The 15,783-nt window shown below is 36.9% G+C and overlaps 1 protein-coding gene across 7 annotated transcripts in view; it reads right to left on the reverse strand.

The window, feature by feature from the left end:
- The window catches only part of ANKS1B (ankyrin repeat and sterile alpha motif domain containing 1B), a 398,399-nt gene that overhangs the window by 141,951 nt on the left and 240,665 nt on the right, over positions 1-15,783 (reverse strand). For all 7 annotated transcript variants that reach the window (XM_077783569.2, XM_077783570.2, XM_031507463.3 and 4 more), the window contains one exon: positions 8,026-8,178. In XM_077783569.2, the coding sequence (XP_077639695.1) occupies positions 8,026-8,178 (153 nt within the window). The remainder of the gene's footprint in view (positions 1-8,025; positions 8,179-15,783) is intronic.

Below are 15,783 nucleotides of genomic sequence, written 5' to 3' on the forward strand. Positions count from 1 at the left end.
TATTTTAAAAGTATTTTCTTTAGTGTGAGGAACAGATGGAAGCTTGCACATCAAATGACTCCAAGGCTGTAGGATCACTACCTATGCAAAACGTTACATGCAGAAACTGTACAGAAGAGTTAAACATGGTACCAAGTTTATGTTACCAAGTTTAATACTGTCACATGGATTTGTTGAGGATACAGAGCTTCCAATAAGATTTCTAGAGACAGCCACTGCAATACTACAACATAACAACAGTTTCTAAATTATAAGTAACATCCACAGTAACTTAGGAACTGAATGATGGAGATATTATCAGCATTCAGAACAGAAAGATTCTGACTGCAGAAAGAATAATTTTCAAATGCAAGATCCAAAGGAACAAATTTAGTACATGATTGTAATTGGTATGTATTTAATTATTGCAAAATAAACAGATATGCATTATTAAAACTACTTTGATGCCTCTGTGCACGCCCTGGATAAAGGAAATCTACATAACCCCAGTATACAGAAAAAAATGCTATTTGTATAATATTGCATGGCTTTTTTGGTACATTTAATGAACCTACTGATCCAGTGGCAAAGGTAAATAGAGTAATTTAGAGTTCTATCCTTTGTATTTGAAACCATAGTGGTTAACAGATATTAATATAATCCAATTTACAGCATTGTCCTAGTAATGCAGGAGCAACTGAACAAATCCATTTATATCTTACCTTATGAAGAAGTTATGCATCATGATGAAAGCTATTCAGTTCCATACTTATCTTCAGACTTTTTGATATGAAAACCACAAGCAACTTTTCTGTTGTCAAAAGAATGCTTAATATTCGGTCCTATATAATTAATTATATTAATTATCCTAATTAATATAATTAGGATAGCTTTGCAAATTAACCCAAAGAATTTGAATAGATACAGAAATTTTCATTCATATTTCCTTAAATAAACCAAGGTTGTCCATTACCCATTTCAAAATTGTAGTTATTTATTACAAAACCCACCATAAATGTGGAAGAAAATTTATTCATGCATCTTATACATAGATGCATAGATGCACTCTACTAATGAGTGAGAAGACCCAAAGTTCAGTCTGCCTGGCAGAGAATTTAAAGATTCACATTAAAATTTCAAAGGCTAGAAGTATCTGTTCCTTAGTAAAAGAGGAACTCTTAGTAAAAGAGTTCCTTTGTTTTTGCAGTATATCAGACATTGTTTTTGCAGTATATCAGACATTCTGGAGCGTATCAGGATTTTATACTACTTAGAAACTTTGAAATAGTCACTTTTAGTTTTGTATTGCTACATCAGTATGATTGTGTCTAAAGAAGTATTGGCTCACACAAATTAGCTGCAAGAACTTAGTCAAGTACCCTAGTCATATGCTTCCAAATGTTTGTAAAGAGTGAACAAAGAAAAAGTCATACAGACAACTTTCTACACTCCACAACTCTAGAAATATTTTTAATAACAAAATACCTAATAACTTGAGATCCTACAGCCTATTGCTAGTGCAGCCACATGGTCTTGAAAGCTCTTCTGACCAACAAAATTGTTGATGCCATTGAGAAAGCAGCTACAGGAAGAGCTATGCACATCTTTATCAATCAACAGTGTCTCTGGGAGATCAGAAAGGACTGTGACTCTAAACACTCTTTTCAGTGATATGAAATTTAGCAGGAGGCTCTGAAGCAGAGAGGAAAAGGAACAGGAATTGTAATTCTGGAGCTGCGACGTCTCAGAGTATGTTCCGTTCCTCTCCCAAAACTGTCTCTGCAGAGTGGCACACTCAGGAAATTAACAACAAAAGAAGAGTCACAGAGTAATTTTTCAAACAGAATTTGAAGGACAGCCTTCCTAAAAAAAGACATATTTTCATGCTAGATAGCATGGGAAATACAGCTGTCAAGTGAGCACTGTACAAAATCCATCCATTTGGTGTGTACTACCCAAACTGTGATGTTACTATCTGCTTTGCTGGAGTAGATGAAAAGGCTGCTAAGTGATGCACTAACCTGATCAAGTTATCTGAATGCAGTAAGTGCAGTATGTTTAAGTTCTTTAAGCACAGACTATATGTGGCATAGAAAGATACAGATATATGTGACCACAAAGATACAGAACAAGGATTTCTGGATGTCTGAAATTACTAAATGATGTAAGACTCTTTGGTTCGCAAATGCGACCACTAACAGATGAAATGATAGAAGTGTGTAAAATGAACCACAGCACAGAAAATATAAATAGAGAAGGAATTCAAAGATGAATTTGATGAGCTACTAGCAACAATGTGGAACTCTTCCCTTAAAAACTTGTTATCTGAGGACTGGGAAGTCACAAAATTGATGTCAGTTTTTGAGAATAGTTTAATGGAAAATCCATGGCAATACTGGCCCTACACCTGTCCCAGATGAAATAGTAGGAATTTAAACATGCATACTAATAATGCACACATGAATAAAGACAATCAAGAAGAATTGTAGTGACTGCATGTAAGGATGCCTCATATCTCAGGAACCTACTGGTGTTCCTTGAGGCAGTCAAAATCATATAGTGAAGGTTAACAATTTGCTTGATCTACTTGTTTGCCTGAACTTCTAAAGCCTTTTGATGAAGCCACTCTTAAAACCCTTTTGCAAAAAATACCCCAAAAGCCACAAAAGAGGAGTCATGACATTAAGCCATAAGAAGAGGTTCTTTCATGGAGAAATAGCTGTTTAAACCAGGAAACTGCAGGAGAAATTGCAGTTTTCAACGTGGAAGGTTTCTAGTGAATTCCTCCAGAGATCTGTGAATGAACCTTGGCAGCTCAATATATTTATTCATTCTATAGGGAAGAAGACTAGCAGTAAGATCACAAAACTTGATGATGATAGGAACTTATTCAAGATTAAAAAGTCAAGGACCAGTTGGGCCCAATTCCAGAAGTCCTAGAGATCAAAACCATTTATTTAAGAATGCTATGCAAATAATTCATAATATGCTTGTTCATAATATACTTGTTACATAGCCTTCCCTGGTCCTCTATTTATGGTGACACCACAGTGGGTTAGGTAGACCCACTGATCAACTTCACTATGGCTGCTGTTAGGCTCTTTCATTCCTACAGTAAAAATATCATGGGCTTCAATAATCATATACCCACTTTAAACAAAACTAGAGTCACTTTTCCACACAGTATATAATTCAATTAAATTGTGTGACTCATCAGTGATCTTGTGAAAGGTTCAAAGTATTTAGCTATAAACTAATGGAAGACAGTCCATTGGCAATTAATTTCTCTGATATTTTTGCTCTGATCCTGAACAGCAGTCAGTATATCCTAAAAGAAACCAGGAGTGCAATTGGAGAGAGATTTCCCAGGACATTTCCCAAAAAAGTTCAAAATCCAGACAGTAATTGAACCACAGCATAAAGATTAATGTTACAGAAGAAAAAGACTGAATCATCTGTGTGAAAGAAGTATGTATGAGAAAAGAAGCTCAGAGTGCAATATGAACTAATTGAGAAGAAATGTAAACCGGGCCACTTCCATGTAACCTTTCTCCCAGGAGTTCAGCTATCTGTGATTCCAGACCTACTTTCAGTACAGCACAGCTGTGCAACTGTTCTCAGTTTCCTTCTGAGAAAATTGCTAAGGCGTGAGAGGGAGCTGTGAGAGAGTACACAGGCTGGAAGCATTCAAGATAAGAAAGGTAAAGTTGCAGATATAAGTAAGATTGTTGAGACAGGGAAAACTGGTACCTCAAGGATTTAACGAACAACAATCGCATCAAGAGGCATAAAGTCCTGACGAGAAAAAAAGAAAGGGAAATCAGAAGATAGCATCTCAGCACTATCACAGATCAGCCTGTTCCAGTGAGCCCCAGAGGCCAGCTCTCCCCTTACCTGAGTGATGACTACTTGCCCATTATACTGAGTGACTCATTTGGTGGGGGTTGATTTAATGCCTCGTTCATTAGTCCTACAAAGTATTGTGTGTTACACGACAAATAATCTGCTTTCTGCTTTTAAGGTGTTTATATCTTGCCTGAAGAATCTCTATGGTAAAAGTTCCCTGAAGACAGTGAGTCCCACAGGGGAAGGGTTACATAAGTAATCTAGAATAACAGACAAGGATAATATGATTAGTCATATAGAAGAGCATTTATACTTCAAAGCACAGGTGCACGGGCGGGTTAAGGGATATAGAACATGCTGGACATTTTTTTTCAGCAGATGACATGTATTTCAGAAAAGTTCCTCAAAGCTACAGCATTAAATAAATTATATCTGAATAAGGATACAGAATCTGATCTCTCTAATGAGCCAAGAAACCTGGGAGACAAAAGCAGAAGTGTTGGGAATTCCTAATTTAGGAGAAGGCATTCTGACTACTTACAATCCCAGGATAAGAAAAATAGAACAATGCTTCCCAGAAAGAAAATCACAGAAGGAAATGGATCTGGGAAAATTCTAAATTATCTAAATGAAAAATTAATTAGTGAAACAAAATCTAAAGTCTGACTTGTTGAAGAAGGACTGAGAATGCTGCTGGGAGCTTACAAGAAACACAAGTGAATAACTTTTAAAATTATTATTCTGCTTCAAATGCTTCTAGAAATTGCTTCTTGATTGCCCCTGAAGAAACACATGTTTTATGTACACATAAAAGTTTGAAAGAAACTAGCATGTAAGTCAGAGATGACATTACCTTGCTGGAATAATTTTAAATAAGTTTTAGGAAGCTGAACATTAAATTTATTTCTTAATGCCAGAGAGCTGGCTGGGGAACCAGAAAAGCTGAGGGAAGATGGCCTTTCCCACCAGTGCCTCAGACATTTTAAATGTGCTTACCTAGATGATAATTTACAAGAATAATAAAACTGTGTTGAAAATACAGTAAGAACTGTTCTTTTTAGGAAGACAAGAAGACTCAAAGTTCTGATCATTCCAGTGTCCTATGGGAATAAAGGATAAATCATGAAGGATAACTTTAATCATAGAATCATTTCAGTTGGAAAAGACCTTGAAGTTAATTGAGTTCCACCATAAACCTAACACTGTCAGGTCCCACTAAACCATATCTCTAAATGCCACACCTACATGTCTGTAAAATATCCCCAGGGATGGTGACTCAACCCAGGTGACTTCCCTGGGCAGTCTGTGCCAGTGCTTGACAGCTCTTTCTTGTCCGTGAAGAGTATTTTCCTAATATTCAATATGAGCCTTGAGGCCATTTCCTCCTATCCTATTGTTTGTTACCTGGGAGAAGAGACTGACCTCCACCTTGCTGCAGCCTCCTTTCAGGTAGGTGTAGAGTGAAAAGGTCTCCCCTAAACCTCCTTTTCTCCAGGCTGAGCAACCCAGCTCCCTCAGGCACCCTTCACAGGACGTGTGCTCCAGTCCCTTCACAACTTTGCTGCCCTTTTGAGATACACTTCAGCATCTCAACCTCCTTCTTTTAGTGAGGGATCCAAACAAAAGATACTCTCTTTAGCCCCAAACCTGTTTCTATCCTTCCAGGACCCATGGTTGATTTCCCAATGGCTAAATGGAAAGAAGCACCAAGTATGAATGAAGGGATTCCCCAAAGCAAGTTAGGTATGGCCTTCATGTCAAGTTCAGTGGCTGAAACTGTTTAAAAAGCTAAAATGAAGAAGTTACCATTTCTGTAGCCCTTGATATATTTTAGTGCATATTAGGAATAACTTTAATTTAAACTTCTTGTTTCATCTACAACTTAAGCACAAGAGCATCCAAACCAAGGGTACTCTGAAATATTTTTATCATATTTTTATGATTCTGAGTCTGTTTCTTTCTCTTGTTTTTCAAGCATGTGGATTTTGACCTACTCAAGAGAAGAGTCCTGTTCCTGAGTTAGTGGCTTTGACCTTTATGCATTCTTTTATGAAAAACTTTCTGCAATAAGCTTTTCTTTGCCATCAACTGAAGAAGTGAGACCTTTGAAATCAATTTCAGATAGCAGGCCTGCTGGTTAGAGCTAAGTATCTCGTTCTGACAGACAGCACAATGCTTCAAACCAATTTCTTGTCCATTTCTGAAAGATCCCCTTCAAATGAAAGAAAACAGTAATAGTGAATGCCTTTCTAAGCCACAGATTTTCTCAGTGAACATAGTATCATTACATTGAGCTCCTACTGACTGGGGAGAATCAAATATGGCAGGACTAAACCAGTAATTCTTATAAGGCAAAACTGTTTTATTAACTCTGCTCTTGAACAATATAATTCAATCCTATCAGGTGGAAATATCTCTACAGATCTATATATCTATATAAAAATAAATAAATATATAGATAGATATCTCTCTATATATAGATACATATAATCTATAATAATCTATAATAATAATCTTATTTCAATAGATTCCTATATCTATAGAAGTACTTATACAACTATTAAACAGCTTCTTCTTGCAACTCATGGCAAAAGGGGGTGTTTTCCCAAGAAGTACAGACCTTCAAATTGAACATAACATTAAACTTTAAAGTTAGTGGGACATAGGGGTTTGGTTTATACTAGTTTTACAGAAGTGTATTCCTGTTAACTTCAGTGCAGGTCTCCCCTTTTCATCAGTTTAAGCATGTTTGGAATCAAACCACAAACCTTTAATGACATTTTAACGATCCACTTGGGGGAGCTAAAGGGTAATTTGTTTCCAAATTGTTTGTGGCAAAATGGGATGCAAAATTACAGAAAACAAGAGCAGAATCTTCTACTTTTTTCTATTCAGTGCTGATTGATGACCTATATTAGCTTCTGAGGCAAAGGGTCCCCACTTCTTATTAAAATTCCATCAATTTAGAGAAAAAAGAATCCCAGTTATAACTAGCTTAGCAGTAGACATCTGTAATGCATCAATCATATCCTGACTTCAATTATGAACCTACAAGATACACTAAATGAGACAAAAACACACGAGGCAGAGTTTGGCCCTTACACTGCATTTTTCTGCTAGCTAACATCAACTGTGACAGCAAGAAAAGAAAATCTAACATTCAGTGGTTTTGTCTTCCAACTAATATGAAATAACACCTTGTATGTTTTTCTTTCTTTTGTTTAGATACTGGTCTCAGGCCACAGCTGCCTGTGCCTTGTGGAGCAACAGGGCTTTGCACCATAGTTATGTTCCTCATTTCTCCAGCCTGGGACACAGTGGGACCTGTTGCCTAGCATACAACTACACCAGCTGCTTTATCTTATCTTGATTGACTGTGGTTACTGGTAGCCTTTGGACTGCTCTGGGACTCCGGCACTAATCAGAGGCAGAGATGTAACATCTGCTACACCTGAAGGAGGAGCAGAGCCTTTTGTGTGTGAAGAATCAATAACATATAATTTCAGGCTTCTCTCTATGTAGAAGTTGCCCTAAAAGTTAACATAAACTGACATGACAGTTGATTTCGGAAGTCATAGCAAAGCTACAATCCTCAATCTTTTATAAGAGAAAACAACTCACTTTCAGACACATAACTCACATGAAAATTCCCCTGGCAGAGCTGTACTGTCAATGTCTTCACTGTAACATTACAAACTTCACTATAACAGCACAAACTTCCTCTCATTCCAAATTACCCTACAGTGCAGTTCACATTAAAGTTTATGCTTGCCTATAGATGGACATCTAATTAAACTGAGTCATATAAATGAAATTTCAAGCAAAAATGATAATTTTTAAAAAACTGTGTTATTTTAGAATAGCTTACTAACTATAAGGTTTCCTTATTTTATGTCTAATTCAGCTGGAGCTGTGTACTTTGTAGCTACAAACTCCCAAAATATATTTTTAAATGTCATTCTGCCTCCTGAAGGCAAACAAAATCATGCTGATTGAATAACGTGCTAAAGACAATGGCAAAGTAAATGGAAGCAAAGGGCACAGCCAACCCAGGTACAGGCATGAAATGTGTAGTCATTAAGAGCATTTGATGACTGCATTTGTGGTGCAAATTGCTTTTCTGTGTTCTCCTTGATGTACAAGGACAAGTACTATATAATGTATTTGGGAGGAACTGCTGCTATAAATTAATCAACTTACATTAATTAATTCAATCTCCCATATTTTTTTCACAAGGTCCATCGATGTATAGCCATTAATTAGAAAGGATTTGGTATAGTCACCCAGTTCAATGGAATCCAGCCATTCAGCTACAGAGGAGGGGTTGTAACCATCGTGACCGATCTGCTTCATCTGAAAAACAAGGAGAGCAAAAATTACTGGTGATACCCATTAAACACCTTTCAGGACAGGAGTAACACGTGTTATTTTCTTTGGTTCAGTTATCTTCTCTGATCAACGGTCTTTTAATGGTTAGTACAACATCAAACAATTCTGTGTTTAAGCAGTAATAGGACTCAGTTTTTGATGCATCTTTTTCCTATGGTATCTTGCCTTTTACACCAGAGTATGCCAAGACTGTAGCTGGAGTTCAATTCTTTCTAAAATCAGAGAATCCATAAGTGAGGGAAGGCAAAAGGGTAAAAAAGACATTAATATCCTTACTGCCCAAAAATGTCAGATTTTCACCTCAGATTTCATAGAAGGTGAAGAAATTAGACTGAGAAATGGTTCTTTTGGTATCACACTGCAAATGAAATATATGGTCTTGGTTGTATTATTCCTAATTTATCTTTTCTACCAGGCTATATGTTATTTTAGAACAGCTGAACCCGCACTATATTTTTCCATCCCCAGGGAAGGTTTAAAAAAAGTATCTTTCTTCTACCTGCTCACATTTTTCATTGCATGGGAACTTAACATGTTTTAGATTGCTCAGTGTCTGTTAAGTTGCCTAAGACAGGATAACTGAATCAGATATTATTGGAATGGAATTGACACAATAATGTACACAGAAGTGCACTACTTGCATCTGTATAGAAACAAAGCCACGTAATGTCATAAAACTTGTTTTCATAAAAAACTAAGAAATACCACTGGCATCTAATTTTTCTGAATTTTGTTAAGCTGACAGGAAGTAAAAGTGGCAATTTCTCTTTCACAACTGCTTCTCAGTGACACAAGTGAAGACTTTCAAGATATTCATTAAAGCCATTAAAGATAAAACTTATAAAGCGTCTACCTGTGCAGTTTGTTACACCACATTGTTATAATAAATTTTAAAGTAATCTACAATAGTGGCAAAAATAAAGTAGAATGAGGTAGAAAAAATTATGAAGTGCTCTCAATTCTCCACAGTATTCTGCACATATTGTCTTTCTAAGGAAATGTAACTACTGCTAAGTTGATAATACACTGAACTGGTAAATTGTCAAGAAGCTTTAGAGGGTTGGAAATCATGGCTGTGTATGTGTGACTGCAAATAGTAAAAGACAGTTTCCCATTTTTGCCTACTAATATATATTCCTACTTTATGAGAAACAATGGAAGTGTGACAGAAACAGAATGCTTTGAGCTGAAATGTGAGAATATGAGAATATTCACATTGCAGTGTGCCTGCATCACTCCTCTCTGGCATTTTAAAAAGGGTATGCTTAAATAGACACTTGTAAAGCCAGAACCCGATAAATGGAAGAAGAAAAACCTAGTATAGAGAAGATATAAACATAAGGAACAGGCCCACAGGGAGCACATGAGTTTTGGAAAATATAAGGTATTTTTGTTTCCTTCCTCTAACAGAGGAAACTGAAGCACCATGAAAACAATTTTCAATGTATTCAGACAGGGCACGTTATGCAAATTGTTTCTTGTGTTTCTTACTATTTGATCTTTGCATTTAATAGATTCTGATTTTAAAATTGTTTTTTTGGCCTCCTGATTTGAGAAAACCCATGCAGTCTGGTCCTTACTTTTGCTAACCCATCAACCTCTATGAAAAGTGAATACAATGTGGCAAGTTTCAAAATTTTCAATTCCCCCTGGAGATATCCATCAAAAGAATTGTTAAAATTGATATTCTCTACAATAGAGTTGCAAAGGGCTGCAGGCAAGTAAACACAGGTGAACAATGCAATAAACAAGAGGTTGAGAACAACTGAAATGGATGTGACAATTCCAGTCTTCAGATTTGGTGCCAACAGACAAAACTGTTATTGGGTCACTAAATAGCCTACATGAAAATAAACTGGTCTGTTGTAGGGTAGCAGCTGATTCTGCAAGCTTTTTCCCTCTCCCAGATATTTGCTTGTATTCAAAGCCATGCTGCAGGTAGTGCAGCTGCATAGCCTTGGATCAGATCTGTGTGAGGAGGAGCAGTGAGAAGTCAGACCAGGGCTTTAGCCAGACCCCACCTTTGGCAGGAGCTGCATCTGAACTCAGGTCCATGTCCTGACACTTGCCTGAATTATGCTGTAGTTATGTCTGTGCCCAGCCCTCATTTGTTCATCCTCAACCACTGACTTGCCTTCCAAGGTGAGTCCTGTCTTCATCCCTGTGAATGTCCTGTGGACTTGCCCTGGGATGTGGCTGTTCAGTCATTGCCATGGTTCCTGCCCTACTCGCCTTGTCCCAGTGCTCCCTGCCCACTGACACCTGAGCTCCCAGCTCACCTGCCCTGGCAGGACAGTTGCTACTACCACAAAAAAATATAAGAACTTGAATATTTACTACTGGTTTCAGCACAAAAGCAGTATTTTGTTTTGTCATGAACAGAGAGCCACTCTCTTATCTAAAATAGGCTTTATAAAATGCATCTAGAATGAAAATTAATAAAATTTCAGTATCTGTCCTCTTGTACAGAAAGTCTTTTTCTGTTTTTTAATAATACCAACTTTATTAACTGTCATTCATAGTTACCTGAATGTTTTCCTTTCAAATACTTGCTGATAGACATACTGGTTATCTAGATGTGACAGTATCATTAATAGTATCTGCTTTTCATATAAAATGTTATTGAGTTTTTAAATAAAACCACTTTGAAATATCTGTCTGAAAGTGCTGCCCTTTTACTTTGTCAGAGATTCAGTTTAGTTGCATCTTACCCCAGTCTTTATTAACAGTATCTTAGACTGTATCTTCTATACTGCAATATTATCTTGGACTCCTCTCACAGATAATTTAAACTCTGTAGGCTTCCTTGTTGATTGATACTTCTTGAAAAAAAAAACTTCCTCCTACCTACTGAGTGTATTTCCATGCATATTTCAATCATTTTCCACCAGCTACAACACAAGCACCAGCGGTGTCAAGCATCCAAGTAAGGTGCACACTGTTTGACTCAGATCAATGTAAAATTTCTGAGCTGCAAGTTATGACAGCGTTTCAAATATTAACTGCTCATAAATAGGGCACTTCTTGTTCTTCCACAGACACTACTACCAGTTCATTCAGTAGTTTAGAGAGCAATACTAATGTCAGTTTTTTTCACTGCAGAAGATTTTCATGTGCTAACTGTGGAAGAGGCTAGGAATTGAAGCCCAAAAGATTTAGAGAAAAAGAAATTTTTAAGAAAAAAGATTCAAAAAATTATGGAAGAAGATACAAACCATATGAGATTTCTCTCCTAGATCCTATTGATATACCATTAGTATCACTTCCTTTGAAATGAACAGAAAGCAGAAGCCAGAAAGAGTTGTTTCTCCTAATAAAATAACAATGTCAAGTAGTATCCTAATGGGTTGAGAAATCCCTCACAAGAGACCATTCATACAACAGACTTTTAAAAGAGTATATCACTGCTGTGTCAATAGAGCATTTTACATTAGGATAAAAGGCACTTGAGTTTCTTGTCTCTGAAAGGTGGCCAAACAAACACAAATAGAGCATCAAAGTAATCACATATTCACTAGAAAAATCAAGGTAAATTCAGTAGCATGGACTGTCACCAGTTTTCTCTGATCTTCACAGACAGATAGTGAATTAATACTATGTTCTCTAAAGGTAGCATCACTATCCAGGGGAGCTTAGTGTGTGCATCAAAATCAAGCTTTTTATGTTCTGTAAAAGGAGGATGAGATTACTTGACTTTCACAGCTTTTTAAATGGTGGCTATGATTACTGGGAATTTATGCTTGTGCTCATTTGGAAGAAAGACCTTTTTAGCAAGCATATAATGCTTTCTTTTACACTGCTGACCCATTCAAGAGCTTTAAGCAGCATTTTTGGGAACTTATATGCAACTATCAGCTACCTATCTAAGAAATTTTAGGTGGTTGTAATGGGGGATATATCAGCTCTTTTTTTGTTTCCTGTTTTTGTCAGTTGTCTGTTACATATTGTGTACTTCACAAATGTGGTCAGTTGGAGTGATGCTGTTGGAAGAGGAGATCCTTCCTCCTCTGGAGCGTTGAAAGAAAAAGCTCAGAAGAGTGACAGCTCTGAAGCCCAGAGAGCCTGGCTGGAACAGGGGCACCAAATGGAGCTGGTGCCTACAGTGCCTGGGCAGTAATTGAGCCTGCAGTCAGGGGCAGAGGGGCAGCTTTCACAGGGGATGGGCACAAATGACAAAGGACCTGAGAGGACTTTGCATGTACTGCTGGTAGAAAGGCACTGAGTGAAACAGCATCTGCCTGCAAAGATACAGCAGGTGAGGAAGAATTTATATAAACTTTTTGGGTTTCTATTCCATCTAGCCTGTCACATATTTTAAAAGTTAACTATTCAAGCTTCTGTTCTATTAATGTTTGACTTTTCTTTTCACTAATCAAAAGCCTTCTGTCTTCTTGTGGAGCTTGCTAGAAAAAGACAGTACAGGCACATTCACATCACAGCAGTGCTTGATTCAGGATCTTGCCTCAAAGAAAGACCCTGAGTTCAGCACTTCCTACCTAAGATTGTCAGAATTGCAGTAGCCATCCTTTCCATGTTTTTTTCAGTTGGAATCTGTCTTCGAAATTTAATGGAAAATAGATGAACACCCGGGGGATTTTGTGTTTGTTTTTTTCTTTTTTTTCTGGAGAAATGGAAACAGTTCCACATCCGGAAGAAAGAAACCTCCCAGTTCTTCATCATATACAGTATGTGGGACAAGGGAACAACAATTGTCATTCAGTGACAATGTATGCAACAGCTCAGACATATATATTGCATAAAATGTAATCTTAAGAAGATCTAAAGATGAAATTTGCAGACTAAGTGGAAGCTATGACCTTTGATCTCATGAAAAAGTTTAAGTCAGCTCTTTCAGGTTGCCATCCTAATCTTGTTACCAAAAAAAGGGGATAGCACTTCCTCTCATGTAGCATATTTCCTTGCCTGGTAACTATTCTCAGAGCAGCCAGTAGATATTGTGGAGCCAATCACAAATAAGAAAGTATAAAAGAAGCAAGAAGGTAAATAAGATATCCTGTATGGCAACAGTGGCAGGACCAGCAGCATGCTATTATTGTTAGCTACATGATACAGATAAATGTCAGCATGTCATGTCTTGAGTGGCTCTCTGGTAGGCTCAGATAAGAAGGAAAATGTTTGTGATACTGCTTTCATCAGGCAGTTTTGAAGCACATGCCTGGAGAGGACATTTGGTCTGTGGGACCAGTCTGAAGTTGGTCTGAAGTAAACAGCTGAAACTATATAATAGCTTGCATGTATCTAATTGATTCTACTGATTCATTCCTACTGTGCTGCATTATTAAATAACATAGACTACTTATTTATATTTCAGACTTGAAAAATCCATGTGTTGTATTGGATTCTAATTGCTTTTTTCTGTCCTTACAGTTAAAGGTCTTGTAAATGGTGCAGTGAGCATGTGAATGGCCTCCCTTCAAACCAGGAATGTAATTCCCAGAGGCATAAGAAGCAGGGAAAACAGCAGAGTAAAAAGCACGTCCTTTGAATCCCATTTTTCATCTTCACTTCCAGCAGACTAGAAACGAGGAGTCACAGTCAAAAAGGGTCATCAACATTTTGCAGATCTCCCAGTTTGGAAACTGTCTCAGGAATGGAAGAGCTAAATGGGAGGTAATTAAACACCAGGACTGAAAGCATCTTGCTGAACTCTGGGGTGTCTAAGCCAATAGCAATATAGCAACAGCAAAGATCACATGATGTGATCTTTCTCTATTACATACACAGCATAGTTAATGAGCACATGCACAGTTCTGCTTTCCTAAATGCCAGACTCACTGTGCCTGCACAAGAGTGTTATATATGAGTAATAAGTCCAGCACTTTTGGAAGCAGAGCTTTATAACACCACTTGCAGCCAGGATGTGCTCATAGCCTGCTCAAATCCTACTTCTTGTCTCATTCTGCAAAGCATCCAGGAAAAGAGGCTGGCTGCCTGCACACCACTGCTATTCCCAAACCTGCTTTGTGCTGAGACCTCTCTGTGCAGGAAGGAACAAGCTGATTTAAGAATAGCTCTGAAGCCAGAAGAAAGCTGCTCTTAGCTTACATCTTTCTTCCATCTGTCAAATGAGAGCATGTGTTCCCATTATACGCTAGGAGAAGGAGCCATACACTGAGCATCCCACACAAAACCAATCCTCTTTCTTAGATAAATTCTGGGATAACCTAGGATAATTGTCATTTAAATAAAAGCACAACTTTTTGAGGAAGCCACTGAGAAGTCACCCGCATGTAGGTTTGGGATGTGAAATATCTGGACAATGCTCCTTACGTTTTCTGTGTAACCTAAGTGGGACTAAAATTTTGTGCCAGGTCTGTTATTACTTTCTTAGTCAATTAAGCATACACTGCACACAATTCTTTTCACAGCATTAATTTTGTTCTGAAGGTAATTGCAGCTTCAGCATCTTTTTATATGTTATTTCCACTTCTCAACATATCTGAACTTCCTTTCAATAAAGCATATAAAATCCTCCTCCAAAAATCTCTTGATTTAATTTTTTCATACAAGAATCTTAAATGCAATATGAAACTCTGCTATGAAATTTGCTTTAAGACTGATGTAATGTATAAAATATTTCAATTTCAAGAATTAATTTTGCAAATTATATTTCTACCAGACTGTCTTAACCTTATATTATTAAAATAGTCCATAAAGTGCTCTAGTTAATATTAACATGAAACTTGAGTAACTTAAATTACATTAAGATGAGAATTAGAGCTACAAGCCCTAATCCAACAAAAATAAAGAGTAGTTTGGAAAGAAGCATACTATCCCAAATGTTTCAATCCTACCTGCCTACTGGTGAATACACCATTTTTCCCTCTTGTGAAATAATATTCTCAAATAGAATATAATGGGAAAACATTTTGAGAAATCCATACCCTTTTATACCTGCATAACAGACTATAAAATATTAATCTATATTTGTCTAAAATGTGGGTATTTTTCCCTATTTAAAACCACTTCAAGCTCCAGAGAATGGTTCCTAATCAGGATACTGGTGTTTGACATCTACAAATTCATGACTCTTCAGGAAGGTAGCAGTTATGAGTAAAAAATTTCAGCTACTAAACACCTGTTGCATTTCCAGGCTGCAGAGATGAATATGTATCAGATCAATAAAAAGAGCTTTTACAAAAGGTATTTTAAAACCCTGATGATAGATTTGTTGCTTGATTTTTACCCTCTTAACTTATTCAGTGCTGCCTGGGGCTTTAATGAAGTGTTGTTTGATAGGTGTTTTTTAAAGCACTTAACTTCCACCTCAAAATATGAGTGAAAAAGTATCTCAGGAACATTATTAGTAAAACTAAAAATAACATCATTAGCAATGTCATTAAGTAAAAAATGCATGGAGTCATCAAGACTTAAATTAAATGAAGACCAGAAAAGAGGTACAAACAAATAAACAAACTAACAGAATTTTTATCTAATGAGATTCAAATTAGTAAGACTCCAATTATGGTTTGAGGTCTTAATATATTTAGATGGCATGCACTATTTTGAATGCAGGATGACACAGCTGAACTTATCAACATACAAATA

This window comes from Lonchura striata, chromosome 1A (genome assembly GCF_050655825.1).
Source record: "Lonchura striata isolate lonStrDom1 chromosome 1A, ASM5065582v1, whole genome shotgun sequence".
NCBI lineage: Eukaryota > Metazoa > Chordata > Aves > Passeriformes > Estrildidae > Lonchura > Lonchura striata.